The sequence below is a fragment of the Anoplophora glabripennis genome, unplaced genomic scaffold (genome assembly GCF_000390285.2).
Source record: "Anoplophora glabripennis isolate ALB-LARVAE unplaced genomic scaffold, Agla_2.0 scaffold775, whole genome shotgun sequence".
In the NCBI taxonomy this organism is placed as follows: domain Eukaryota; kingdom Metazoa; phylum Arthropoda; class Insecta; order Coleoptera; family Cerambycidae; genus Anoplophora; species Anoplophora glabripennis.
In genome coordinates this window covers 91480-119184 of record NW_019416856.1, presented here as the reverse complement: position 1 = coordinate 119184, position 27705 = coordinate 91480, and the positions used below count along the sequence as shown (strand labels likewise).

The window sequence follows — 27705 nt, the reverse complement described above, 5'->3', positions numbered from 1 at the left end:
ATGCCATACTTTAGAGGAAATAACCGACAGATTTGATTGCCAACTTTCTTATCGTTTAAAATTATTTAAATACGACATAGTTTTAGTTTTATTGGGTATTTTGCCACCGTGCAAAGTATAAAAAGTAATTAAAACCATACTTAAATAAACCAAAATTCTCTCACTTAAAAAAATAATTATCAATATCAGAAGATACACATATACTATATTTTGTGTTTCTCTGCTTTTTAAGTGTGAGATTTTTGGTTAAAAACTATTTTCCTAAAAATTAACCCTTGACTGGTCTTTTTGGTGTAAAGGTTTATTTCATTAATATATCACCTTAATTTTTTTCGCATTTATTTATTTGAAATTGAAATTTTGATTTAATAACACCATTGGTTTTATAAGTTTTATAAGTTATGCTAGTACGGAGCACTCAAATTTTTTCGTTCCTCAACGTAAATCAGGTCAACTGAATATACCCGTGTAATAAAAGAATGTACAAATCTAATGTGGTCCTAAAATCTACGGTATTCTAAAATGTATTGGAATTACAGAAAATAAATTAAAAGTAAATCCTGCTTTAAATGCCGTGCATTAATTTTCATGTTACATATTATATTCCCCTTTCTTTTTATCAACCCTGGAACCCAGTTTAGCCAGAGCAATGAACTGAGGTCTTTTTCAGTATTTTTTTTTCATCAGGGACTAAAGCTTTTTTGTTCTGTCGGCGTTTTGCCATCAAGACGGTCATGCTAATTCATAAAAAAACTATGACCATTACAAACTTGGTATAGATAATGAAAATATCACAGGGAAAAATTAGTGCATCAGTTTCAAGTAGGCGGTCAGAAAAATAACGCAATGGAATCAAACAAATGAACGTGATGAACTGCTCAACACACTTTTGATATTATAGAGAAACTATATTTTGAAACGTGCAGACCATTGTTTCATTTACCTCCATTCATTTCAACTTCATATTTAAATTTTGACATTAAAAGAGTACAATCGGATGCAATATGAGACGCGTGGACGATACACCTATTCGGATGATGGTAATTTTAGATAAACCGAACCTTAAAATCAGGGCCGGATTCAGGGACAATGGCGCCCCTGATTAAAATTTATGAGGACCTCTTTTTTAATTTTTTGAAAGTATTATCTGTGCAGGCACCTCAAATGTGTTTTTATGAAATTTGTTTTTCATATTTGCAACACCGTGCATATTAAAAAATATACTTACGAATCACTTACGTTCACGTTTGAAGAAGATATGAACAATTTTTTTAATTTTACGGAAATAGCATATTTTGCAACAATGGATAAAAATGCCGTGGGACAAGTCTATGAACGGAAATAACTGTTTCATTTCTAGTTGAAAAAACAATTTTTTTTCAACTTATGTATAATTTAATGTTCAATTTAATTTAAATTGCCATTGAAGTTAATTGATTGAGGTTCATGCAAATTTAGTTCACATTTTTTATAAAAAATTTTGCTTGGTCAGGAAACCAAAAAGCTGAAAATGACATAAGAGTAAACTGCCCTTATATTTAACGATACGAAAGTCAAAATTTCAATATACAAGGTGAGTCTTAACCTATACACATATAGTTCAGATATGATAGTTCGTGATAGTGATAATGCAAAAAAGTAGTAGTAAACGTTGTTGACTAAAGGAAATAATCAATTATATATACAGGGTGTCCCGAAATTTATGCAACAAAATTTGGTGACAGATTCTTAAGACAAATTTCGGGTATCCGTATTTTTTATTTTTGCCAAGTGGCCCCCTCTTTTGGAGTTACAGCCCCCTGAAGTCCGCCCCTAAGAATAATCTTTTTTTATATTTCAGAACCCTGTTGTACGAGAATCACTAAATTTGGTACACCGGGGTTTTATGACATGTGGAATCTGATGGTGCTACGTTTTTTCGCGAGGAACCCCCCTAAGACAATTTTTCGTGGGCCCCCTTGTCTTTGGAGCCAAAAAAATTTGGTCGCACATTTAAATTTCTTAAAAATTATCAGCCCACTAGAAAGCCATTAAATTTAGAAACTTTTTGTCTCTTTATACTTTTTTCGTAAAAGGCAATGTTTTCGAGAAAAATGTCAAAATGTGATCGAATGCATATCGTGATTCGCCAATTTCCCCAAAAACATTGCGTTTTACGAAACAAATATCAAGAGACAAAAAAGTTTCTAAATTCAATGCCATTCTAACTAATAATTTAAAAAAAAATCAAAAGACAAGGGGGCCCAAGGGGGTCCACGAAAAAGTGTCTTAAGGGGGTTTCTCGTCAACAAGCGTAGCACTGTGAGATTCCACATGTTATAAAACCCCTGTGTACCAAATTTAGTGATTCTTGTACAACATGGTTTTGAGATATAAAAAAGACTTCTCTTAAGAATCTATGACCAAATTTTGTTGCATGTATAAATAAAAGTAGAACAGTTAATTCCAAATTTTATAACAAATACTCTAGTCATAGATGACCCAAGTATAATAATTTCCAAGAAAGATAATATTAGTCTTATTCTTCTTATAGAAGGTATTACCAGATACCAAATATTTCCTACACATTCATTTAATTGACAGTAAAACGTTTATTTTAAAATTACGAAATATAAAAAATACTGTCTTTAACGAACGCGCATAATTTAAACTATTCGTTAAAATAAATATGTAATACTTGATGTCCCATACTAAGTTATATGAGAAAGACTAGAACACCCAATTTTTTAATATATACCAGGGTTTCCCAAATTGTGTTCCGTGGGAAGTTACTAGGTGTTCCGCAAAAAAAAATTGAAAAACCTAATTAGTGCAAAGCAAATTTTACATTTTCTCCAAATATAACACATCGCGATCATATATGCATTTTATTTGTTTAAAATAATTTTTGGGTTAACTTAATTGAAGAATATCCCAACTTATTAAAAATAGCTGTTCTAGTACTTCCTTTTCCTACCACTCATCTCTGATTTTCTTATTATGCTGCAACGAAGACGAAGTCGAGGAATAGACTTGATGCGTCGTCAGATATCAGAATTCAATTATCGAATATCAATCGAACTTGCAACTCAAAGTTATTGACTACGATTAAGTACCAGCTTATTTTTTATATTATTATTTTTTTGTTTTTAGTTTAATTAATCATTTTCGTTTTTTGTTTTTGGGATTATATTAATAAATTTCTTTTGTTTCTAAGTCTATACTTAATAATTATTTATGTTCTTTGTGTCCGAGTTGTCTTATCAAATGAATAAATAAATAATTGTCATTTATTAAACCTAAAAAAACTGTTTTTACTACCTAAACACCTAAACTCTATGCCAGAATGCTAGTTCTAGAAAATGAATATGGTGTTCGGTGAAATTCTTAAAGCTTCTAAGGTATTCCGTCACTCAAAAAGTTTGGGAAACACTGATATAGGCTGCGTACAACGACGGCACCAAATTCTATTTAGAAATGATATAAAGACTCACTTCATTTGCGTACTTTTAAAATGCAGAATTTGACACAGTTTGAGGCCCCACCCCGAGAATTTGGCGCCCTTGGCCCATGGCCCCATTGGCCTCGTCATTAATCCGGCTCTGCCTAAAATAAATACTTGTAGTGCCGTTCGTCCGAGAAAAGAGACGTCGTGTTGCACCAATCTTTCCGTAACCTTGTGGCAGAGAGATGATATTTCGATTAAATGTGAAATACCGCGAGTGAAAGTTGACATTAATTGTCTTTATGCTGTGCCACTAGAAAAGAGCACGTAAATACCACGAGTAGTGCCTGATTCACGTTTGTGTTATGGGAAGCGTTCAAATGTTTTGCCTTTTTGAGTTCCAATTCATTAAAGTTCATGGACTTTCGCTGGGATTCTTCTATAGCCGATAGGCCGATACAGAGTGTTCACTACGTTAAAATATGATATCTTGAAAAAGTTGTACGATGTAACCTGTTTTCAAAGCATTATTATATATTGATATTTTAACATCTATAATACTTATTTTATTATTATTCTATTATCTAAGTTAAATTTGTACAATTTTGCTTCCTTAAAAACTTGAGGGCTTTCAAAAACTACAGGGTATTTGAAGTTTCACTGCTTTAATTTTAACATATATAGAATACCATAAAATACAATGTTTATCACATTTTTTAACTTCTTTGTGTTTAATTTTAAAAAATAATTAGCGTTGTAATAAATTTAAAATTCATATCGAGCAATATCACAACGGCGCGGCGGATAACACGTGGTACTAAGCTGTCCAGCATTACGTAATTCAGTTGGTATCTGGAATTGGACCGTGTCTGAGTGTTTTTTCGCACCACTATTTCCTTTTTTTGCGCACCACTATTTCCTTTTCTTGTAGTGTTTTCCAGAGAGTGCGCGAAAATTGGATTCGAAGGTATCGTCGTTAAAAATTACTGAATTTTGCCTTTTGGTAAATACCTGAATTATTTATAATACGTATGATTATTTGGATGACGTGAATCTTTGGGTACTTTAATTACATATTTTTCAAATTCATAATTTGATTAAAAGTTAAACTCCTGTTTTAAGAGATTCATAATTACTAAAATTGGAGCTAAAATTTAAGCACAACACTATCTTCGTACTACAAAATCGATACATTTTATTTTATTTATTTAAAAACTGGAAAATAATTGTCTTGAAATTTACTAAATGTTCCACAGTAATAGTTGATTACATTTTTTCCGTAGGACAAGTCTGCGGCGTGCACACGTGGTATGCATCAGCTGTGCAGCGTTCGGTTAAGCGCTGTTGTCACGTTGTGATGAAAATCCCCAATATTAATACTCGCTGTATTTTGAAAACTGTTAATCTTACGTCCTTGTAATATATAACTTTTTTGTTCATTTATGATTACTCTATCTCATGCTGAAGTAATGGCAGTTAAACTTCTTACGCCCTATATATCTGTTTGTTTTGAAGTAACTCCTTACCTATTTAGATATTCCAGTGAAGTTTGGTATAGGCAGGTCTTGAAAATAATCGCCGAAAATGAGCATAAAATAATTCTAAATTTCTTACCCAACACAAAGGGATTGCTAAGAATATCCCAAAGAGTAGCCATCCTGTTTCTTTGATAGTCTTGGTAGAACTTAATAGGTCACTCTGTGCTAGTAGCAATGGCAATACTTTGTACCAGTAGCCACCAAGTAGCAATGACAATTAAGATTATTATATCTCACTTATACTCAAATAAAATTGTCTATCAACTAAACTCGGCAAGAAACAGATGAGTCTTCCAGGTATTCTTAGCGACTTGCGTGCTTTAGGTAACAAATAAGATTATATTCATCTTTGCCCATCCGAAAAACCTTTCTATCCATAATAATAAGTGCTGAAATTATTGTAAAAAACTGAAAAAAGACCCGTAAGTTTTTTAAGAAGCAAAATTGCAACTTAATCTAAATTGGTTTAGTTCTATCTTGGAAGACAATTCTCGAAGTATGGTCGATTCGTATTCAGGTATATTTTTTGACCGCGATTTTTTCATTCTAATAAGTTAGTGATAATTAATTTATAATAAAGCCTTATGAAAAAATATTGAATACTTGTAATCTACCAAGCTTGTTATTAAAGAAATTCATAATTTTCATACATTAAAATACGGTACAATTTTTGTCAATTTTTGAGTGTTCAGAACCAGTACCAACAAATGTTCACATAATAATTTTGTAAAAAGTTATATTTTTGATCGTCATAGTAGGATTATATCTTTTTCATAGCATCTAATAAAAGACATCAATTTTCATGTGGTTGAAGAACACGCAATCACTTTCTATTTATTTTCATTTCCTGCAACTTTGGTTGCACGACTGGTAGTACTGACTTTCGCATTAAAGATGTTCGCGAAGTCTAGAAATATTTCTTGAATAAATCAGTGGATTAATTCATAAAACACTTCGTCAATAATGAATAAAATACAAATTGAATCAACCATTATAAAAAGTCTTTCTTATAACCATAATGGTTAACAAGAATTTCCTACACTACATTGTAATTATTCGATAATTAAAAAGCTCTTGATCTTTCTTATCTGGTTCTCTTTCTTTCAGTTCGTTCACTTTGTAATGGGAAATGTCTTTCTGTTAATTATAATAATCGATGAAGTTTCCTGAAGTTTGAGATTCATTATTAGAAATCAGATGTTGCTAGTTGCTCCTTTCCTTTTCTTTACTTTTATATAACGACCAAGTGACATTTCCATAAATATTAAGTATTTCTTTTTAGTTTCTCTTCAGTGTCACTTATGCAAAAAGTTAAAAAAATGCAAGAATATGCTCACAAGGAGAATTGAAATTAATAGGTTATACAATTTTTTTGTTAAAAATATTACCCTCCTGACAACTCGAGTAAATTAAAATTTTTTTGACAGTGATTTAAGTGATATAAAGTGATTCAAATAGCCTTAAGTAGTTCTATATTCATTGCCCCAAACCCATTAATCTCTTTACTAGATTATATAATGTTTTTGTGTCATTCCAGTACACTATTTTTTGACACCCTGTGTATTTACAACAAACACAGTCAAGTCGTAATAAAGTAAAATAAAATCGATCACGTGGAAACGAATTTTGGAATTCGAAAGTAACGTAAAAAAGTAGGATACGCCAAAAAGAATCTTACAGGTTGGTACAGGAGGACAGGGTGGATCTGCGCAGGCGAGCTCCTCCAGGTGACATTCCAGGGCGTTGGGACATTTCACGTCGTCGCAAGGGTCCCTACATCGACACAGAGGACATCCGTCGTCGGTGAGGGCGAATCCGTGAGGACAGAACATCCTGCACGTGTGATCGGCACAAGGCTTGGGCGCTGTAACAAAGAAAGAATTTCATGAATACGCAATTGGGATGGGCGTCCATTCGTTATTGGAATGGATAGTGCTCTGTTGTGAAATAAAACGTGACTCAGCTGATCGGAGGTCTCTCGATGGGAGTGCGTCTATGTGAGAGTGGAATATATTAGGAGCTTTGTTTTTTGTGTGTGTACGCTGAAAGAAAAAGTATTGTAGACAGTGTTTATAGTCAGAAACAAGTGGAATAAATGCACATTATATGTTTAGATTGGTTAGTGTTAATTTTCAGTACATTAAAGAAATAATGAATAGTTACAGTTCATGCGGTATTTCTTGAGATAGAATTCCAAAACTCCTGCGTCACTTTCTTGGAATTAACCGTATTCGACACCCGACACCGTAACAGCTTACAGTGCATACCGTGTTTTGCAGTTAAGAAGGCGTAAGTGCATCGTCATGGGCTTTTTCAGTGTAATTTCTTATTAAAATAAATCAAGGGTGGTGAAAAATAAGATAAAGGAATTTAATTTCCAGGCGAAGTGTATCGTGTTTAACGTGAATAATTTTATTTATTATATTATAACGCGGAAAATTTCAAGGCACGCTCCTGCTGCGGTAAATTGTTACAGTAGCTCTGATACCAGAACTTTATTGGCTTATTTTTATCCTGGAATTCTATCCCAATGCATATGCACCGAAATAGTGGAGGGGAGGAAACTTTTTATTTAATAAATTCTTAAAAACAAATTGCAGTAATTATTTTGATTTCTAGGTTACTGCATTTCTATCCATATTAAAATAAAATTGGTTGTTTGCTTACTTCACTCGTATTTATCATACTACATTAACTTCGGTGCAAAAGGAAAACTAGCGACACTAGTGGTAAAAATTATATGTAATTTGTACAATTATATTGACAGGTTTTGTCAATTATCCCGTTTAGGTTTGGTCTCCTTCTTTAGTCTCCCTGCTTGAAGTTATAATTATTGTTGAGTTGGCAGCACTGGCAAAAAGGGGGTTTCTAACCAAAAAATCGTAACGCTAATTCTGAACAGTAATATTCAATAAATAAACAATACGTAATATTCTGCTCCATATATAAAACAAAATAAAAATATAAATTAATAAATGATATAAATTAAAAAAATTTGATCCGATTTTCTCTTTTTATCTGACTGAGTATTTCTGTCAAATTAAAAAGGAAAATAAAAAAAAACTGTTCGTTACAAAATTTTATTAAAGTTAAACGAATATTTTCAACGACAGGGTCATAATGTGTAATCCCTAAAATTCAATGGGAAGTTAGGTAATGCTCCTTATGAAATGGAACACCCTGTATAGTCGAGAATAATTTAATAAATTAATAAAGATACTGGTTTCATGCAACTCTTACAATTAGTTCGGGCATTCTTTTGTATTATTGATATCAGAGCTACCGAAGAATCCGTTTTAAGTAGAACACCCTGTATGCGTAATAATTGTATTACAAGTAAATTGTTATCATTAAAAGCACATGTCGCTACAGCATCTTGTATAATGTTCGAACTGTATAGTAAACAATTACCTTTAGGTATATAATAATAATTGTTATTACAATGAAATCCTCAAGTGTGTCTTGGTTGAGAAAAAAAGGACTGGTTATTGAATTTAATTTAAAAATTTTGAATTAGTTATAGGTAATTTAAGGATTAATAATATTATAACATTATTTATATATTTTATCAGCATTCCTTGGGAATGAATTAATAAATAAAATCTAATTATGCATGGATTTTTTTTATGTGCGTATTCTTATTAGCATTTTCAATACTACTAATACCTACAAGAATGTGGGGGTTACCTCTCTATGTGCCTATTGGGGTCACTAGAAATGTGCAGGTATTAGATATAGAGAAACTAATTGTAATTTATAATCAGTTAATTTGAATTTGAACAAGGGCATTAGGAAGCTAATTAAAGAGTACCTATTTAATTTTTGAGATAACTATACTGTATTTCAGTTGAGTAGATACGTAGGTAGTACAAATGAAAAAAAAAAATACAGTAAGAGGTTACCAATAAGTAAATCTAATTTTCGTTTTTAAATCAAACGCTATTGTAGCACTAACAATAAGTAGATTAGACGCATTTTTTATAAGTAGAACATTGTAGAAGTGAACTAAGAGGTAAAAAGGTATTGCATGTATGTAACCTGTTTTCCAACAATTATTATTTAAAATTTAAATGTCCTTAACTTTTTTCTGCAACGCATGACTGTGATGTACCAATGTAAAATGTGTTATTTTAGAGAGCTTCCTGCTTATTTTACTCTCGAGGTCGCTGGAAATTATTTAAGCCACGATATTATTGTAATTTACAATGTTAGTCATCTTTACATATCTGTACCATTTTATTTATGTAAATTAAGTATTTAGGTTTCCGGACTACTTTAAATTTTAATTAATTGATTTTACCTAATACTTACTAATGTGTAGGTACATTTGCATTCAAAAATATTCATTCTAAAAATGAGAAATTTTAGAAAAACTTTATTTATTTACTAGAATTATTTATAAGTAGTCGACATTTGAATAAAATTGAATAGAATTTGAATCTTTTAAGTACATATTTAAGTAATTTACATATTATTTAAAAAGTTTGTTTTTACTTACTTTAACAAGTCGTTTAAATATTAAGAGAATTATGAAGTAGGCATTTGAATTTAAAATTTAAAATTTGAAAGTTAGTAGGTATAAGTATAAAAAAATATTAGGTATGTATTAAGATTTGTATTTTTATCTCCGGAAGAGGAAAGGCAATACTTCAAAGATGACTTATTTTGGCGATTAAACCAATTTAGACCAAGTTACCTTGGTATGCTTTGACATTCTTAAGGTTTTTTAATGTTGTAATCTTTGAAGATAACTTTGTTACTTTTCAAGATATTTCAATGAAACTTGAATATACAGTGTCGGAAAGTCCCCATGGTTCATCGTCCGTTACGTGAGAGCGAAGTTATAGAAATCCGTGCGATAGAGAAAGATGGCTATAATGAAGGCGTCTAATAGTCACCGCCCATTTCGCCCTTCCACAAATAAGATCCACTTCTTATTAATTATTAGTTAATAGTATATACCAACAATAAATATACCACGCCAAGCACTGCTCTCTACGGCACTGACAAAGCCAAGTGAACCGCGTTTGACACCAAACTAATTATATAATACCATGTAAAAAATTATTTACGACCCAGTGGACCAATACAGGTTTGCTTAGACGACCAGCGCGCCGCCGTCGATTCTACATCAGGCGGACTGGTCTACCGATACCGGACTCGCCCAATGGCTATTCGAGTATAAATTACGAGACACATCATGGCTAAAGCATAGGAATAAATTTCAAGAGAAGTGCAGATGGTCCTGTGCTTTAAGATTCACAGGTTTCAATTGATATCGTACCAACTATACACACAATTTGTTTTATATTTTATTTGGTATTAATATCTAAATAAGTACCAAGTGTGAGAAAAATAACTCTACGAAAACGATATTTCATTGAATCAGAGCTTTATTTTAAAAAATTCACTGATAAATGTAGGACATTTTTCACTGTTTATTAAAATAATCGTGGTATCATTTAATTTTATTTTAACGGTGCTATTTTTATTTTCCATTTTGGCCACATCCCATTGAAAATATGACCGTGTTTCAAAGTTTTGAATCGCCAATGTAATTTTTTTATATAACCTTTGCGTTAATCTGTAATTTCTAAATGTTTTATTATACATATATATATATATATAATTTGTTACTTTCAGTATTTTTAAAAACTTCGTTAATGCAAGATTTTTAGGGTATTGATTGCTTAGTAGTTCTTTTTTTTCAGAATTTCAATTATGTAATTGTTCATATTTTGAATAAACCATTTGGCTCCATCGTACAAACATTTATTTACAGTTTCCTTTAAATCTATATGGAAGAAGATATACAAAGTTAAACTGTCAAACCTAGTTAAAAAAGAAACGCCATTCTCAGTTTTAAAAATTAAAAAATATTGATTTTGACATAGATACTGATGTGTAGGTACTTTTTATTTGTCTGCGTTTGAATTTAAGAGTTTTGGTTAGGCGAAAATAAATTAATTTAAATTTGACCGATCCTTTTGGAGCAAGGATTTATTTAATCAAGTTTTTATTTTTTTTTTCATGTTTCAAAAAATCTAATAAACAGGGGAAAAACAAAATATATTTCAAAACTCTGGTGAAAAAGTATCTATAATCAGTACTTCAGTTACCTACTGTTTTATTCAAGTTATCTTATATGCCACATCTAATAAAAGAAAGAAACAAATTAACAGTGGAAATATGAATAGGGTAGAAGTATGAATACCAACATTTTAATTAAAATATTTTAGTAGGTGCTTAAATTAAATTAACACTAATTATTGTACCTAATTATAGGACTTATCTCGATTATAAATCCCCCTTTTTTGTCATTTCCTGGGCCAACTATTTTATCTGGTCGCAGCGTATGTATGACAATGGTAACAATAAGGTATAATTTATAGTAACATCCGGCTGAAACGGTTGTCGGCAAGTGGGTATATATATGTCGAAATTAAGTTGGCTGACTAAAGTGAAAGCTTAGAGGAGCCACAGTAGTTCGACGAGTGTCCTGTATGGTTTTTAAAATTTATGTTTGAATGAGAAGTGGTTTGACCTTTTACCTGAGTTTCACTGAGTCATAACCGCCTGGAATAGATGACATAATACTAACATTTTTGGTATATCTAAGCAACAAAAAAAGGTTTATTCCTTTTTCGGTTACAAGTTAGTGCAATTTTCTTCCTTATTAAATTAAAGCAAAACGATGGTCTTACAGTTTTTTATTCAAATCGGTGAGATCATTCAAAATATTTGAAAGTTAAATTGGAACATTTCACACGTTTACTTTGTAGCCAATCAAACTGCAAAAGAGTGCTTAAAATTAACATTAATGAAGATTGTTAAAAACCTATTGAGAACCTCTGGAATAAAAAGAGTAGTTGCAGCCGTAGATTGCACGCAGTCCGCGTTTTTGTCCCATTTTTTCATAAACATATTAAAATGGGGCATCAATATAGTAACAATGAATTGTAATTGTGACTTAGCTATGCATCTTTATGTATGATTTGTGCCGACACTTGTAAATTTTAAACAGAGGCAGCCGTGCTATCAACGGACTCAGCGGTTCCAAAAATGTTTATCATGTTACTGTTGATAAATCGCTAGGTACTAAATAAAACTAGCTGGCTAATTGTGTTTTCGCATTTTGAATCACTTACACTATGCTACTAGCTTGTTGAAAATTACTATGGATGTTAAAAAAATTATAGAATTAGTAGGAAACATTCAATACAAGTAAAAATATATGAGGGTATATATTGTGTGATTCTACAAGTTTTTAAGAAATATTTATTATAATACTGGTTTAAATAAAATAGGAAAAGTTAACTCCCATATATTCAAATTTTAATATTAAAGCATTCAAAAGACAAAACGTTGTTCTTGTTGGCATACGAGTATCTACATCCTGGTGAAGGTTATTCATTTATTATTTTATTCTAATTCTAGTCAAATGTATTCTACGTTTCACAAAAATTGAAAATATATCGTGTTTGCCACAATTTTGCAACACAGGTGCTGAATAATAATAAGTTTTATAGAGATATGTCAGTCGCAAATTTTGTTGGTACTTTAAGTATATTATCTACACTGAAAAAAATGGTGAGTGAAATTTCACTCACATGACGCTCAATAATGCATCAATTTCTGTCTACACTGGATTTAATGAAGTGTTCACTCTGTTAATATGAGTACAATAACAGTTGTATGAGTCCCAGTCTGAGGGCGTCCCAAAATTCAAGCAAGAAGTAATTTTGATAGACAACCCAGGTTTTTAATTAAAAATTGTAAATTTTAGAATGGTCTGACGATGCCTCCAGACCAAAATCCGCATTAAACAGTAACACCATGTGGGTGCATTTCTTTCTCAACAATCACTCGTGGATTTTCTGTCAGTTATGTTTCAGTTTTTCAGTCGATTGAATTTTGTAAGCACGAAGACGCTAATCTTTCGTGAGAATACGCTGCAGAGAGCTTTTCAGAATGCCCAATTCTTGACCATGGTACCGAACTGATGTTCCTGGACTTTTACAAATATTCTCAAGAACTGCTTCGATGTTTTGTATTGAACGACTTGTTGAAAGACTGCCAGAGTGTTTAAGATCACTAATTAATTCAGTCTCCTTGAATTTTTAAATTAATCTTCACAGCTGATTTTTGTTGCAATTTGACAGTGTTATTTGTGGTAGAAAGGGGCTAACTAGAGAAAAATTATTAAGACCTGTAGCATTTTTTGACAAAAAAAATGTGCGCCACTGACTTTTTAAAACTTTTATAATTTTTGTCGCATTAAGCAACTAAAAATACAACTTTTTTGTCGATTGAATTTTTTTCGTATCTTGCGTCCTTTTTGGAGAAAAAAATAATAAAATAAAGATCACTTTATCGAATGTCACTGGGACAATATAATAAAAAATTAAAACTACCAAACTATCAAAAACTGGGATGTACCTATCTACCGTTATTTTTTTCCATATCAATAGTTTATTCTAGTTATAGAAATTGTTATCAAAATTAAGGCTATAGTACGATCGTATTCGATGCAAAGTAGAGCAAAAAGTTGTCGGTCTTTTATCAAAGGAAAATCATGTCATCATTTTTAGGAGGCGTAAGATAAATCATTTCAAATTTAAAATGAAATTCAATGTAAAATCTGAAATACCGCTGCATACGCACTGTGTTCTGGTAGTAGCTGTAGTCGCCCAGGTGCATCGAGTGTACGAACTGGTCGGTTATACCTCAAAAACTAACCTGGCGAGCTTTACCGTCAATTAGAGAGCGCTTCCAAAAAACAAGTAAACAACAGTGGCGCGTACAGAGGTAAAATGTAGTACATATGTGGAATTTAGGAAACAAATTGGATTTATAATAAATTACATTTAAAATAAATAGTTTATGAGAATAAAGGATTTTTTTTAGGAACAAGGGTGCCAGACCTGAACTGATCCCCTCGTCCCTTCATAATGTATAAAGACATTATTCAATTTGTAAAACCCTTAAAAGCGTACTTAATTGGTTCCCTTGACAGGCAATGATTTATTACTTTGCATCGAATATGATCCTACTATAGCTATAAATTTTTCAGTGACGCACATTCTTTTTTAGTCAGAAATATTGGTTAAGGTCTCTGGGACGGCACTGGACTTAATAATTTTAATCTAGTTAGGGCTAAATTAGCCCTTTTCTACTACAAATAATACTGTTAAATTTCAACAAATCGGGTAAAGGATTATTAAGATTTTTAGGAAAAAACGATTTTTTTTAAAAACGTTTGTCCCCTATATCTTGAAAACGAAGCATTGCCGTACCTATGTTTATATAAATTTTTCATTTTAGCATCACTCAAAGAATCGCCCCTTGAAGATTAGACACGTACTTAAATAACACCCAGTATATCTTAACAAATTTTCTCAAAGTAAATTTGTTATTTTCTGTTATTTTAACACCCTGTGTATTTTAACACAAGTTTGGTCACTGACCATAGTTTCTCAAGATATGCAAAGTTTTTTGTCAATAATGACTTCGTCTCGAGAAATCTACAATAATTAAATTTACAAGAGTGCGGTACACTCTGTATATTAAAACATAAATTGAAGATTAAATCAAATAAACATGTACTAACATTCATAACTAGACCATCACTAATGAAGACCGCATAAAATGAAGCATTACAACTGCATAATTAATAAGCTTCCGTGCCTCTTTCTTTAAAATTTATTATTTTCATTTCGTTCACACCGAGCTTAAATAGAGCTATTATAAAGCGGACGTTTAACTCTGCCATGACCCGATTTGCGAGATTGCGCTTCCAAATTAAGTGTATGGATTTAGTTCAGTACAGCTAAATGGCCGTAATACTTGGTACTGAACTGAAATGAAACAAGACGAAAAAATGATAATAGAAGCTATTTTCATGCGATATAATTACAGTAATAATTGTGGTGTAAATTATATCTACGGTGTAACCTAGATTACCACCGATTAAGTCGTGTATTATTAAAGACACTATACTCCTTTTTTGTAGAAAACGAGAATGTAATTGTTTGTATATTACTGATATATTAGCTTTTAGTGTTAACGTAAAAATTTTAGTCTCAAGATAGTAACGCCATTTTGAATACGTTGCGCAAAATCATTTCATTCTAAATTTATCAAAGATTTCTGGACATCACTATAACTAATATTTATATAAGAAATTATTCTTAAAGGATGAGAAAAATATTTCATAATTTTTGATACGTTATTGTAACGAGCGTTCAAANCTAACGCACACTCACAAGTTTGTATGATTTTTCTATATACCTTTTTTATATTCTAATTAACTGTGGAGTTACAAATTATCTGAAAGTATCCGCACCTCTAATCTGTATACAAGACACGAAAAGAGAAATTTAAGTTACTATTTTTTATAAATAAGGTATTCTTCCATTTTAATTATTTATTATAATATTTAAATAACAACCTCTAAATAGTGGAAAAGTTGGTTCATCAACTGCCGTTGGTATATGTTAACTATTTTTCTGTTGAAACGATCTTGCTTGAATTAAAATATAGAAAGTTAATCTCTGAGGAGGTAGTTTAACAATTATACAATTTAATAAATTCAAGGAAAGAGTTCATTGATTCATTTTACGCCCACGTTTCGATGTCAGGGATAGCAACCGGTCCTGCAATGTGAAATATTTCCAAAACATCACTTTTTTATTAAAATGCTTGGAGGATTTTATGAAAATACTATGTATAAGAGTATACCCAAATGTTTTAAAGGGGTGTTGTTGACTTTTACGTTGAACGCTTACAATAATAACATAATATCCACCGATAAATATAAACTGCTTTTTAATTACAATTTCACAATAGTTATTTGCTTATGTTATCTGCGTCTAGAACCATAAGAATATCAAGAATGGAGACAGTAACCGAGCACCTGGAATAAATTTTTGGAAACCCCTGTTATTTTGATATGTCGTTAATGACGATTCGACACCGAATATCTGGTAGTCTCAGATAGCTGTCAGAGTGTTGAGGCATCAGTCGATGTTTTTAGTTATTAATTAAAACACTTATCTGACGAATTAAAAACTCATTAACAACAAATTTCCATGCAATATATTATAAATGCCATTAAATAGAAAATGGGAAAATATATTAATGATCTTGTATTTTTTTTGCATTGTAAGTCTTAACACTTGGAATAGAAGAATAACCTTTCTCAGCATTAATAAATTCGCAAAACTTGGGGTAGGGCGTAATTTCACAATAACTGATAATATGCGAAGTCTGTTATCGAGACAAAACGTCTGAATCTGGTTGGGGCTGAGACAGTACAGTATTGGGGGTCAGGAAGACTTGCAAAAAATTTAATAAAATTTTCAGGCTCGTATTTAAAAAAAACTGAAGTTGACGATGGTCCTGGAGAGACGAAACGTTACACATAAAAATTGATTATGCCATTCGATAGAGGGCAAAAAGTTGCCATGAGAAAGTGTTCTCTTTTTTCAATATCACCTCAAACAAGACTGAAATTAAACAAAAACGGATTTCCAAAATTTCAGTTTTTTTCAAATATTTCGAAAAATAATCATGTTAGCCTTGATTTTTTAGAGGCATAATGTTGGTTCCGTGATTATGCAACTTTGCCCCATTTAAGCTACTTCGTATCTCTTACCGTTTCCGAGATCCCTGTAGTGAGAAGCGAATTTGTAACAGCTTGTATACAGGGTGGTCCAGATTTTAATAGACAAACTTCAGGAAACTACTAAACAACAAAAATTAACATCACTTTGCTCTATGCACATAGGTGCAGAAAGCCACCGTTTATGAGATACAGGGCGTTGAAATTAACAAAAATAAAACAATTTTTTTAAATATCTGGAAAACGGCTTTATCAAATTTATCCAAATTTGGTACACATTTTTTTTTCAAATATTTCTCCTAGTTTTGTATGCGCATAGTCCAAATTCAAAGACCAGTGGCGGAGAAACAAGGATGTCCTTTTCTTATTTAAAGTAAAACTTCTACGCCACTGAATTCATTGGTAATATGAATACATTTTATAATGATCTGAAATATTCCGGATGAAAAAACATTCTTTTATTTTTATCGAAAAGTGAATGATTTACGAGATATGAGACATATTATTCAAGTAAACAAAGCGTTGAAATCGGGAAAAATAAAACAGATTTGGGTGGTCCAGATTTTAATAGATAAACGGGAAAGTTTGAACATAGGCGCAGAAAGCTACCGTTTATGAGATACAGGGCGTTGAAATTAACAAAAATAAAACAATTTTTTTAAATATCTGGAAAATCGCTTCATCAAATTTATCCAAATTTGGTACAAACTTTTTTTCAAATATTTCTCCTAGTTCTGTATGCACACAGTCCAAATTCAAAAACCAATAGCGGAGAACAATAATATCGTTTCCTTATTTAAAGTAAAACTTTTATGCCACTGAATTAATTAGTAATATGAATACATTTTACAACGATCTGACACATTCCGGATGCAGAAACACTCTTTTATTTTTGTCGAAAAGTGAATGGTTTAAGAGTTATGAGACATATTATGATGTGATTTTCCAGATATTTAAAAAAAATAGTTTATTTGTGTTAATTTCAACGACCTGTATCTTATAAACGGTAGTTTTCTACGTCTATGTTCATAGAGCANATTTGTGATAAAACACGTACAGAAGTTCTTGGCGCATTTTCCATTATTTGTTGGACATTTTCTTTTAATTCTTCAGTCCGCTTTTTAGGTCGGCCGCTTCCTTCTTTTCTTGTTACACTGCCCGTTTCACGAAAAACATTAACACAACGCTGAACTGCACTTTGAAAAATTTTGTACTCAACAACGCCGGGAAATTGATTTTGAAATTCTATGAAACATTCCTCAATAGAATACTTCCATATTCCATCAATCTTGCGTCCATTTCTAAAGTAGGACTCTATGATAAACACTTTTTGTTCTTGAGAAAACACCATTTTAAACGCTTTTTAAAACGAAAATATTCAAATTGATAGCGGCGATATAGCGCTTTGACAGATGACGTTTAAGTTCATTTGCTATACTCTACGCCCTACGTCCAAATTTTCAGAACCAACTTGACCACGTTTTTATTTGAACGCTCGTTATTTTTAAATATCTATTTTTTATTTAATAATTTTTCTTATCATATAATACATGTTTTAAACACTTCAAATGTACATTGACACACCTCTTTTCTCTTCATCTTGTTGAACAGAAATAAATTGCAATTTAATTTATTTACATAGCTTGTAATATTATAAATTAATACCGTCCTTTATTTGTATACTTATTGCAGGACACCCAACCTTGAGACGAATATTGGAAAAAAAATTATACGTGTCCGTTAAAGTTGTTAAGCGTGACATTACGCGTTGTAACTTGGAAATTCCGAAATGAAATCATTAGTCAGTCATTCATAGTGTTTATCACACTATTTACTTATTAGAACAAGGACGATTTGTTTTGAAACATTGATAATAGTTTAGTGTTAGCAACTGTTATTATTTTTGTACCTAATTTATTATGTATATAAGACAAATTTCATATGAACAGTGTTTGTATGTACATTTTGACTGATGTTTTCCATTTACAAAAATGCTGAAGAGTATCAATGCAATGTACTTGTACGTTCCCAATTACTTTTCATTTTCTTTATTTTAATCTTTTTTTTAGTAGCTTTTCATTTGATGTTATAATTATTGATTTAATTCATTTACGCATGTCTCATAACATGTTTTTAAATCTTTTTCACAGTTTTCAACATTTATAGTACCTAAAGGCAAATAAAACAATAAAACAATGTTGTTTGGAAATGTTTATAAAGTTAGATTGTTGAATTCAATAATGTGATATTTGTTTTTACACTTACGATTAGTATAAGCATAAAAATAAACACAATTACTACTATTTACATATGTATATTTATATTCAATAGGTGAGCTCAACTAAAAAAGGTTATAATTATGTTATTGCTCTGTAAATTACTTCTCCCCGATAGGAGCCTCTAGCAGTGACAGGTTGATCCATAATCCTCTTTGTTGTTATTTGCTTTGATATTTGAATAGGATAAAATGGTGACATTTGAAAAAATGTTCTGCGGAATCAGAAACTGCAGTCAGGAAGTCAGTTCCACGTCAGTTTAAAAGGATATGTTTAAAAAATATGTTTTATCCAAAAATTTATTGTTAGAGACGTCTGGGTGTCATTGATGGTGCCGGTGATTCATTTGTTCATATTTTGCATTGGATAGAATTTCGTATCGTGAATCCAGGTTCATATCTTCACAATTTTGTCGTTTTATCAATAGAATCAGCAATAAAAGAAGAAGGAGAAGAAAAAGGCGGAGGAGGAGGAGACGATGAAGGAGAAATAGGAGAAGAAGAAAAAAAGAAGAAAATTTAAAGAAATCAAAAAAGTATTATAAAAAATTATATTTATTTTGTTGATTATTTTTGGTTAATAAAACATCAAAAGTGTGACCTATTTGTAATTAAAAAAATATGAATGATGCAACTAAAATATACGTAGTTAGTGGAAAATATTTACTGATAAAAGAATTTCCAGCTAAACGTGAAAAATGAATGACTGTCCTGTAACTTATTTTTTTCTTTTAAAATTGCCTTTTCAGATATATTTTTAAATTAATGCTTAATTGTTTTTGTAGTTGCACACCTCGATTCCACAATGTAACAAAAGCCGGGACGCGTAGTAATTTATTTATTAGTTCTCGGAACGGATGGACCAAAAAGTAAAATATTTCAGTCAACACTAATTTATTGGAAAGTTAGGAGTTTTCAAGTAGGTTTAACGTCGCCAAGACCATCCTTCAAAGAAAGCCTAATGAAATTTAGGATATCTTTGGACAAGTTCACTTAGACCGTCGGGGCCATGTGACAGTCATTTGTCGCGTCCGGGAGGCGCCTACCTATGCTGGGACAGAACAAAGAAACCCATATTTTTAATAACACGCGAAACCACGAGAAGAGCGTAGAAGTTACAAATTAGAATTAAATCAAATTGTTAAATTGATAATAATTGGAAAGGAAAGTAATAGATCAAATAGCTGGTTTTTAGGCAGATTTTCCAAGCTATTAAGAATATGTTAAATGAGATTGACTAATCCGTCCCGTATTGCTACTCGGAGTCACTAGAGGAAGGCTAAAGGTTACTTGTAAGTTCAGTTAGTCACATAATTATTTACATAAATGTAAGTCCAGTCAATTAGGTAATTATTAACACAGTAGTTATACCAAAGCGTCCCGGTATTCAGATTCCTGCCAATAAGATAAGAACAGAAACTTCTGGACCCAAGAAATGGGCGTATCGAAGCGAGGTGTCGAATTCAGGAGAGATCCGAAAAGCAGGCAGTTCTTCCTTGGGTTTCACATTGAGCAGTCTACTTAGTTTAGAGACTCGGGTTAATTTAATAATGGATAAAGTCATTCCAAATTTTGTTATGGATCGCACATTCCCTGAATCTCGGTACGCTGTCGCGTGTCAATAAATTAATTAATAATGTTGTTCGAGCCCGTTGTGTCGTTATTTTGTTTGTTTGTTCTGTTTTTATTGTTATTAAAACCCTTTCTGGAAATTTTGGTGTTTCTTTCTTGTTCTTCCAACTTAAGTGTCACCCTATACAACCAACCACTGGATTACCTTGTGCATGAGCGACATACGGTAAGTGTCTGGTATTCATTGTCTGAACGTACAACATTTCTAAGTTCCCACGTATTAATTAAACTATAATGAAAATTATAAACTCCATTTCGAGAATTGAATAGTAAACTCTTTTGAAATCCAGACTCGTTATGATATTAGTCATAACGGTAGATGGTTAAATAAAGAAATAATCCCTCAGGTTACAGCAAGATTATTTATATAGATACCAGGTGAACTATTTAATGATGTATGTATTGAAGGCTCCGAAACTACAAGACATAGAAAAATAGTTACCTCAACGAAAAAAGGTTCAGACCATTCTGTTACTAAATTAATACATTTCCTAGATCAGCTTTAACTATTTTCGACATATTTTGGAAGAAAAAAAACATTAGTTTTTACAAAGAGAGATTACATGTCGAGATTTCTAGAAAAATTGTATAGTTGAAAAGGACCGGTGCTCTACGGCAGTTGCTCCGGCTACTGTTTAGAGTATTGTACCGAGTGTTATTCCGAGTGTTACTCCGGATGTTATTCCAGTTGTTCCGAATGTTGTTCCGGGTGTTGCCAGTGTTGTTGCTGTTGTTGTTGGCGTCATTGTTATTGTTATGATTATCATTCTTAGCTTTATCATTATTACCATTATTATCATTAGTATCATCACTATCATTAGTATCATCACTATCATTATTATCATTATTCTCACTATTATGATTATTATCATTACTATCACTATAATTTATGTACATACGATCTACCACAGACACTTTTTCAAAATATGTACTTAGAAACTAAGTAACTTTATTTACAAATAAATGTTTCTAGTAATATGAAATAAAATACCTAAAATAAAGCAGCGAATGTCAGAGTTGCTTCGAGAAAATCTAAATTATATTGCCAATTTAGGTGCTAAATACAAGGAATTTTAAAATTTCTTACCTGTGCAGTTCACTAAAGCTGCGGCAGGTGCTCGAGTCCCTGCCAATTCAAAACCTGCTTCGTCCACGCACCAGCAGGAGCTTATGATTTCGTTGTCACATTGGACGGGTTCGAAACCACCCATCTTATTGCATCTTGGCATGCGAACATTTTTGGCGTCCACGCCCAGAGCTTTGGCTCTTCTCGAAGCTGCCATTCTCAGCGTCTGGCATCCTGAGAGGAGAATTCATAGCAATTTACATATTTATACAAATTACAAGTAAAATAAATTTATAATAATTTTATCTCAGCTTATATTAAATGCTCTGTATTCAAGTAATGTAGCAAAATCTATTTAATCAATTCTGGGATCAGATTCTTAAAAAAGTAGTTTCAATAACATCAAAATATGGTAAAAAACAAAAATGGGTTACTTTGTTATGATTTCAATATACAGGGTGTCCCATTTACAACGGTTTCTTCAATTGCTCTAGTACTTAACATCAATAATATAAAAAATGTTTAAAATACAAGTTGTATCAAATGATATTCACATGTTATCAATCTTTATCTTCTTAAAACATTTGAAATGTTCACAGCTTCAGCGAAACTATCTCCTCAACTAAATAAGAAAGCAAAGTGAGCTTTTCACCATACATTTCCACATAAAAAACTTATCTTCTGCAGTGCATAAGACATTTCAAATGTAAATAGTACACTAATTACGGGCTTTAGAAGTTCAATCTGATACAAACAGATGCAACATTAACTTACATTCGATTTTAAGATGCGTTGGGGTTTATATTTTGTGAGTATTGTTACTATTTTCATATTAAAATATAAATAAAAATTATTGTTCATTGAAATAAAGTGCTTGTCAAATTCTTCTTTAAACTATGATTAGTGCTGGTTGAGAATCTCCAGAGACGTGGTAAATCCATTCTACATGTACCCATTCCACAACAAAGTTGAAAATGCCATTGGAGTAGAAATTTTATATTTTTCTAGTGATATCAAGGGACATAACTCCGAAAAAATGCAAAATTTCTACGTCTCGGTCTTTTAATCGAAGTATAGTCATATTTTTAACTCTGAAAATTTCCCTAAGCTATGTCCAATTTTTATTGAAACGCCCTGTATATCTACTATTTCAGAATTGAGACTAATAATTGGTTAGTGGCATTATTTCTGCTAATATTAAAGATTTTACCTGTAAACAGTTGTTTTGTGCAAACTTTTCCACATGGGGCTTTGCAACAAACCGAGTCCAAAGAGCAGTCACCATCCTCGCTGCAAGGCTCCGCTCGAAAAGGGCATTCCGTTAATATTGGGCACTTCGAACTGTTTTCTGATACTTCGTCTGCAACCAAAAATATTGTGTAGATATTTTCATGCCAAACAACTAAATATTTTTTTAAAGTGTTATGTAATCTTAGGACTATGGACATTTTAAATATAATAATATGTAATATGTAGACAATATGATAAGAATAAAATTGGACAGGCCCTTAGAAACTTCTATATTTCATTATCTAATAAATACGTATTTTATTTATAATGTATTTGTTGTGATAGTCCATTTTTCATCCAAAGCATAAAATATTATAGGATCATAATCATTTATTTTATTATTTGTAACGGGAAATTGTCATGTTTTTATATAAATTCAAGGTTTAACTCTTTCACATCAGAACATTGTTAATTATTGCAAAAAATATAAACGCGACATGCCTTCTGAATACATGTTCAAGTCAATTTTCATTGTAATTGCACTCATTAGTTGCGCTAAAAATGAGGAAGAATAAAGTAGCCAACACTAGCAGAAATCGACAAATCTAATGACGATGGTACTATTAATAGCTAATTCAGTGAAATGTTGTTATTTGGCCCATACTACAAATTATTTTGGCAACTAATTTTGCAAATAGTCAAAGTTTTGTACCAATATTCAAACAGGTGTAACTATTGTACAGGGTGATTGTTTTATCATGGGAAATACGTTTGCCATGTTAACGGTATAGTTAGTTTGGATTGACTGAGACTTGAAATTAAGGTATACAGGGTGTTTCTTTAGTAGTCAAAAATTCGGGGGCATATTCTGTGACCAAAAATAAGGGTTTTTTTGTTATATACATGTGGGGTCTTAGGACAGCCATTGTCCAGCTATAGCGTGTCAAAACCAAACAAATCAATAGGGCTCATATTGGGTGATCTGGGTGGTCAAGGTTGACTTGGTTCTTGAGTGTCTCGTTCAATGACCTTATTACCGATTCTTTGAGTGTTAGAACGCCTGAGTTGATGGAAGCTATTCTATGCGAAATTGAAGAAGCCTTAAATATTAGTATTAGGAAGATCGCTGCAAATCTTAATTTCAATCATAAATTAGTTTGATCCGTTTTTAAGCATCAACAGTTATACATGTATCGCATATAAAATATTCAAGCCTTACTGCCGCAAGACTATCCTGCTCGTCTCCAATTTTGCCACTGGATTTTGTAAAAAATTGAACAAAATATTTGCCGCTGGCATTTTGTTTACCGACGAAGCAAATTTTTCCAGAGATGCTATAATGAACTTCCACAATAAATATGTTTGGTCCGAAAACCCTCATGGAAATGGAATTCGATTTCAACATGTTTTCTTTGAATGTATGGGTATTATTGGAAATTTTCTTGATGGACCTTATTTTTTACCAAGAACTTTAACCGGTGCCTACTACAGACGTTTTCTTCAAAATGTTTTACCTGAACTACTTGACGATGTTCTCTATGCGCTAACAGAAAGAATGTGGTTTATGCACGATGAAGCTCCCCCATATTTTAGTTTAATTGCTCGTGAATTTTTAAATGAAATGAATTCGGTAATAACGTGATTGAGCGAGGCACTCAAGAACCAAGTCAACCTTGGCCACCCAGATCACCCGATATGAACCCTATTAATTTTTTTGTTTGGTGACATCTCAAGACATTACAAGTCGAGCTGCAATTTCAAGATCTGAAGTATGTATTTTGGCTGAAGGTGGCCATTTCCAACATTTGTTATAGTAAATCATAATAAAGTAATTCTATTGTTAATTAATTATTGTTATTTTAAGTAATGTAATGAGTATCGGAAAAATGTACTTGATCAAATAAATAAATTAATTTTGTTGTTAATCAGTTTGGAATACAAAAAAGTGCAAAGAAACAAAAAGTGAAGATAATACAGTGGTGCATATAATGACCTATTTTATTTGCAATATTATGTAGGGTGATATATATTTTTTGGCAAATAATGATCGATGAAACCTACACCTCCGCCACTGGTAAGTTTCTAAAGCTGGTAATTTTTCGTTTCATATCTACTGTCATAGTAAATATGCAACCAAATTTTGGTTAAATTATTTCAACCGTCAAAATTAAGAACTGATTTTTTTTTCAATTTTTGACACGCTATAGCTGGATAATGGCTGTCCTATGACCACACATTTGTATAACAAAAAACCCTTATTTCTGGCCACAGAATAGCCCCTGGACTTTTGACCTCTACTTAAGAAACACCCTGTATAACGAAACAATAATAAAACTACGCTGGCGTCGTGATGCCCAGAATTTTGTTGCACGCCATTTTTTATTAAACATTGAAAGAGCTTTTAATTTCAAAAATGTTTTCCAAATAACTCTTTCTGGCATATATCTATCAAAAGTCATAGACCACTTTTTGTGTAACTGGAATTTTTATTTGAAGGGCTACAATTTATTGTTCAAAAATCTAGAATCTATTAAATTAGATTTATGTAATTTTAATTAAATTTTCTTAACTAATATAGTTAATTTTTTGTTACATTGTTTAGTATTGTTTGTTTATGTGACATTTATCAATAACTTATACTTTATATATAATTCTAAATAAAAAAATACTTAAATTCATACTTTTTTGCAAGACCCATCCGATCTTATAAAATTAATGATTTGAATGAAAAATTCCAGTTACAAAAAAGTGAGTTGTAAAGTTCTTATAATCACTGTTACATTCTGAATATCACAGACTTCGTTGTTGTCAAGATGTGAAATTAATAACTTCGTCAGTATGTAAATATTGACATTGGTTTATCGTTGTTTGAATATTAAAACATTTCCTTTACAGAGCGTGAAGCCAAATATGAATATGATATCTCCTGTAGGTATTAGTTACAGCTTAAATAAATATTCTGCATTAATATTAGAGGTAAGTGTAATAAAAATATAAGGATTATATTGTTCAGCTTCAGAGTAAACAAATAAGCTATGATCAATTCGTTGGTAACTGTTAAAAATATTTAATAGGTATACAAACTGATAAAAAGAAATTGGGGTTGATAGAATTGAAAATCGACACTAGCTGATTGTCCAGATTTAGAGTAAACAAATAAGCTATGGTCAATTCGTTGGTAACTGTTAAAAATATTTAATAAGTATACAAACTGATAAAAAGAAATTGGGGTTGATAGTATTGAAATTCGACACTAGCTGTAACAAAAAGATATATGTAATGAAAAAAAGAATATGTAACATATAACCATATCATGCACGTGCGTCATATATTTCATTTTACAACTAAGGTTAAAAAATAAATAAAATTCCCAGGTTGCAAATTTGAAATTAAAAAAAAAAAAATAGATTTCAATGTATTATTATGAAATCTACCATGAAAAGAATCAGTGCGATTGTGGAAGGTGCTCGGGATCGTCCAGACTAATAATTAGTTAATTTGTTTATAAGGCCATAACTTGTAAACTATTCAACTTATCGATTCCAGATTTCGTGTGAGTTATTAGACAGTGATAAGGAATGAGAGGATGTGACGCCAAAACTTTCTGGTAATAATAACGCAGTTTATAAATGTTTAATTCAAAAGTCATAAATAAACTTCTTCTCTTTATAACTTTTGATCTATTCAATATTTTTTGACGCTCGAGGGCTAGTTTTGTAGGTCTTTTGAAGATGAAAAAAGTACTTTACTGTTTATTCGTGGAAATGAACGGAAAAAAGTTATAAGCGAAAAACGTGAATTTACATAAAAATTATACAATTAACCACCCTGTAAACAATCTTCCCCCCATTTTAATGACTGTGAAAACTAATGTGTTATTGTACATAATATTTAGCATCTATAATGATACATTCAGCTTGCCGAAACAAAAAGTCGCGAAATGGTCATTTCGTTTTCAAAACTTTCATTCTGGAACTGACTAAAAATCAAATGTGATTTGGCTTTTTTGGTTTGTTTTTCTACCTTCCATAGAGATATGAGAAGTACAATATTTATTTTATTGTTGGTATAAGACGGTGTACGATGGTAATGAGTTTTCCAAAATATAAGCTGTGTAACAGGTTACAAAATGATTTTTGTATGGTCGTAAAAAATATCTACTTTCTCAGTACGAATATTCAAACCGTTGATCGTTTTGGCGTAATTTTGGCGTATTTATTTAAAATTAAAAAAAATTATTAAAAAATAGTAAAAAATAAGAGAAAAGAGAAATAAAAATTCTAGAATGATTATTTCGTTATAGAAAGAAAGGTTACAGCCCATAGAAATATTTGTATTATTGTATATTTGCATATTTTGACTAGTACTTACTGTCAGCAGAAGTCTGTTACATATTTCTGTGACAACTAGCAAAGCTAAAAGTGACTCTTCAAATCGACTGCAAAAAGTGAAATCGGTTCCAACCCATTCGTTTAGGCTTTACCTTGTCCTGCAGCGACCAACGAAAATAACCTGAATATGTTTGAGAGAAATTTGCTAGTATATTAAATATAGTTTGACCTCGAAATACACAAACATAATTATTTAAAGGCAGCAAATCCAAAGTGTCGGCGTGTGTGTCGTCGTAGCCGTAACCGTTAGCGGCAGAGTATGTCAGGAAATAAAAGAGGATACCAAAGCAAGCCGGTACTTGCATCGAGCAAACTGGCACTGGGTCACTGAGTCACCACGCCGACAGATCGAAGCCTAACAGGAACTGAACTTAGTCGAGCAAGAAAAGTAAAACGTTATGTGTAATCCAGTAGTCATTGCCATTATGCAGTGCTTTATCATGCATGTTCTTATCTTTGCACTAATATGTGCAAGGAGTCAAAGGTCTTGGAGTTATGCAAAATATGATTTTAAATTTGCATCAGT

At 31.5% G+C, this 27705-nt stretch overlaps 1 protein-coding gene across 1 annotated transcript in view; it reads right to left on the bottom strand.

Moving 5' to 3' along the window:
• LOC108913899 (balbiani ring protein 3-like) overlaps positions 1–27705 on the bottom strand; it is a 67638-nt gene that overhangs the window by 21980 nt on the left and 17953 nt on the right. The window contains exons 3-5 of the mRNA XM_018719553.2: positions 22769–22918; positions 21580–21792; positions 6641–6826 (exon numbers count right to left, since the gene is read on the bottom strand). Coding sequence (XP_018575069.1) covers positions 6641–6826; positions 21580–21792; positions 22769–22918 — 549 coding nt within the window. The remainder of the gene's footprint in view (positions 1–6640; positions 6827–21579; positions 21793–22768; positions 22919–27705) is intronic.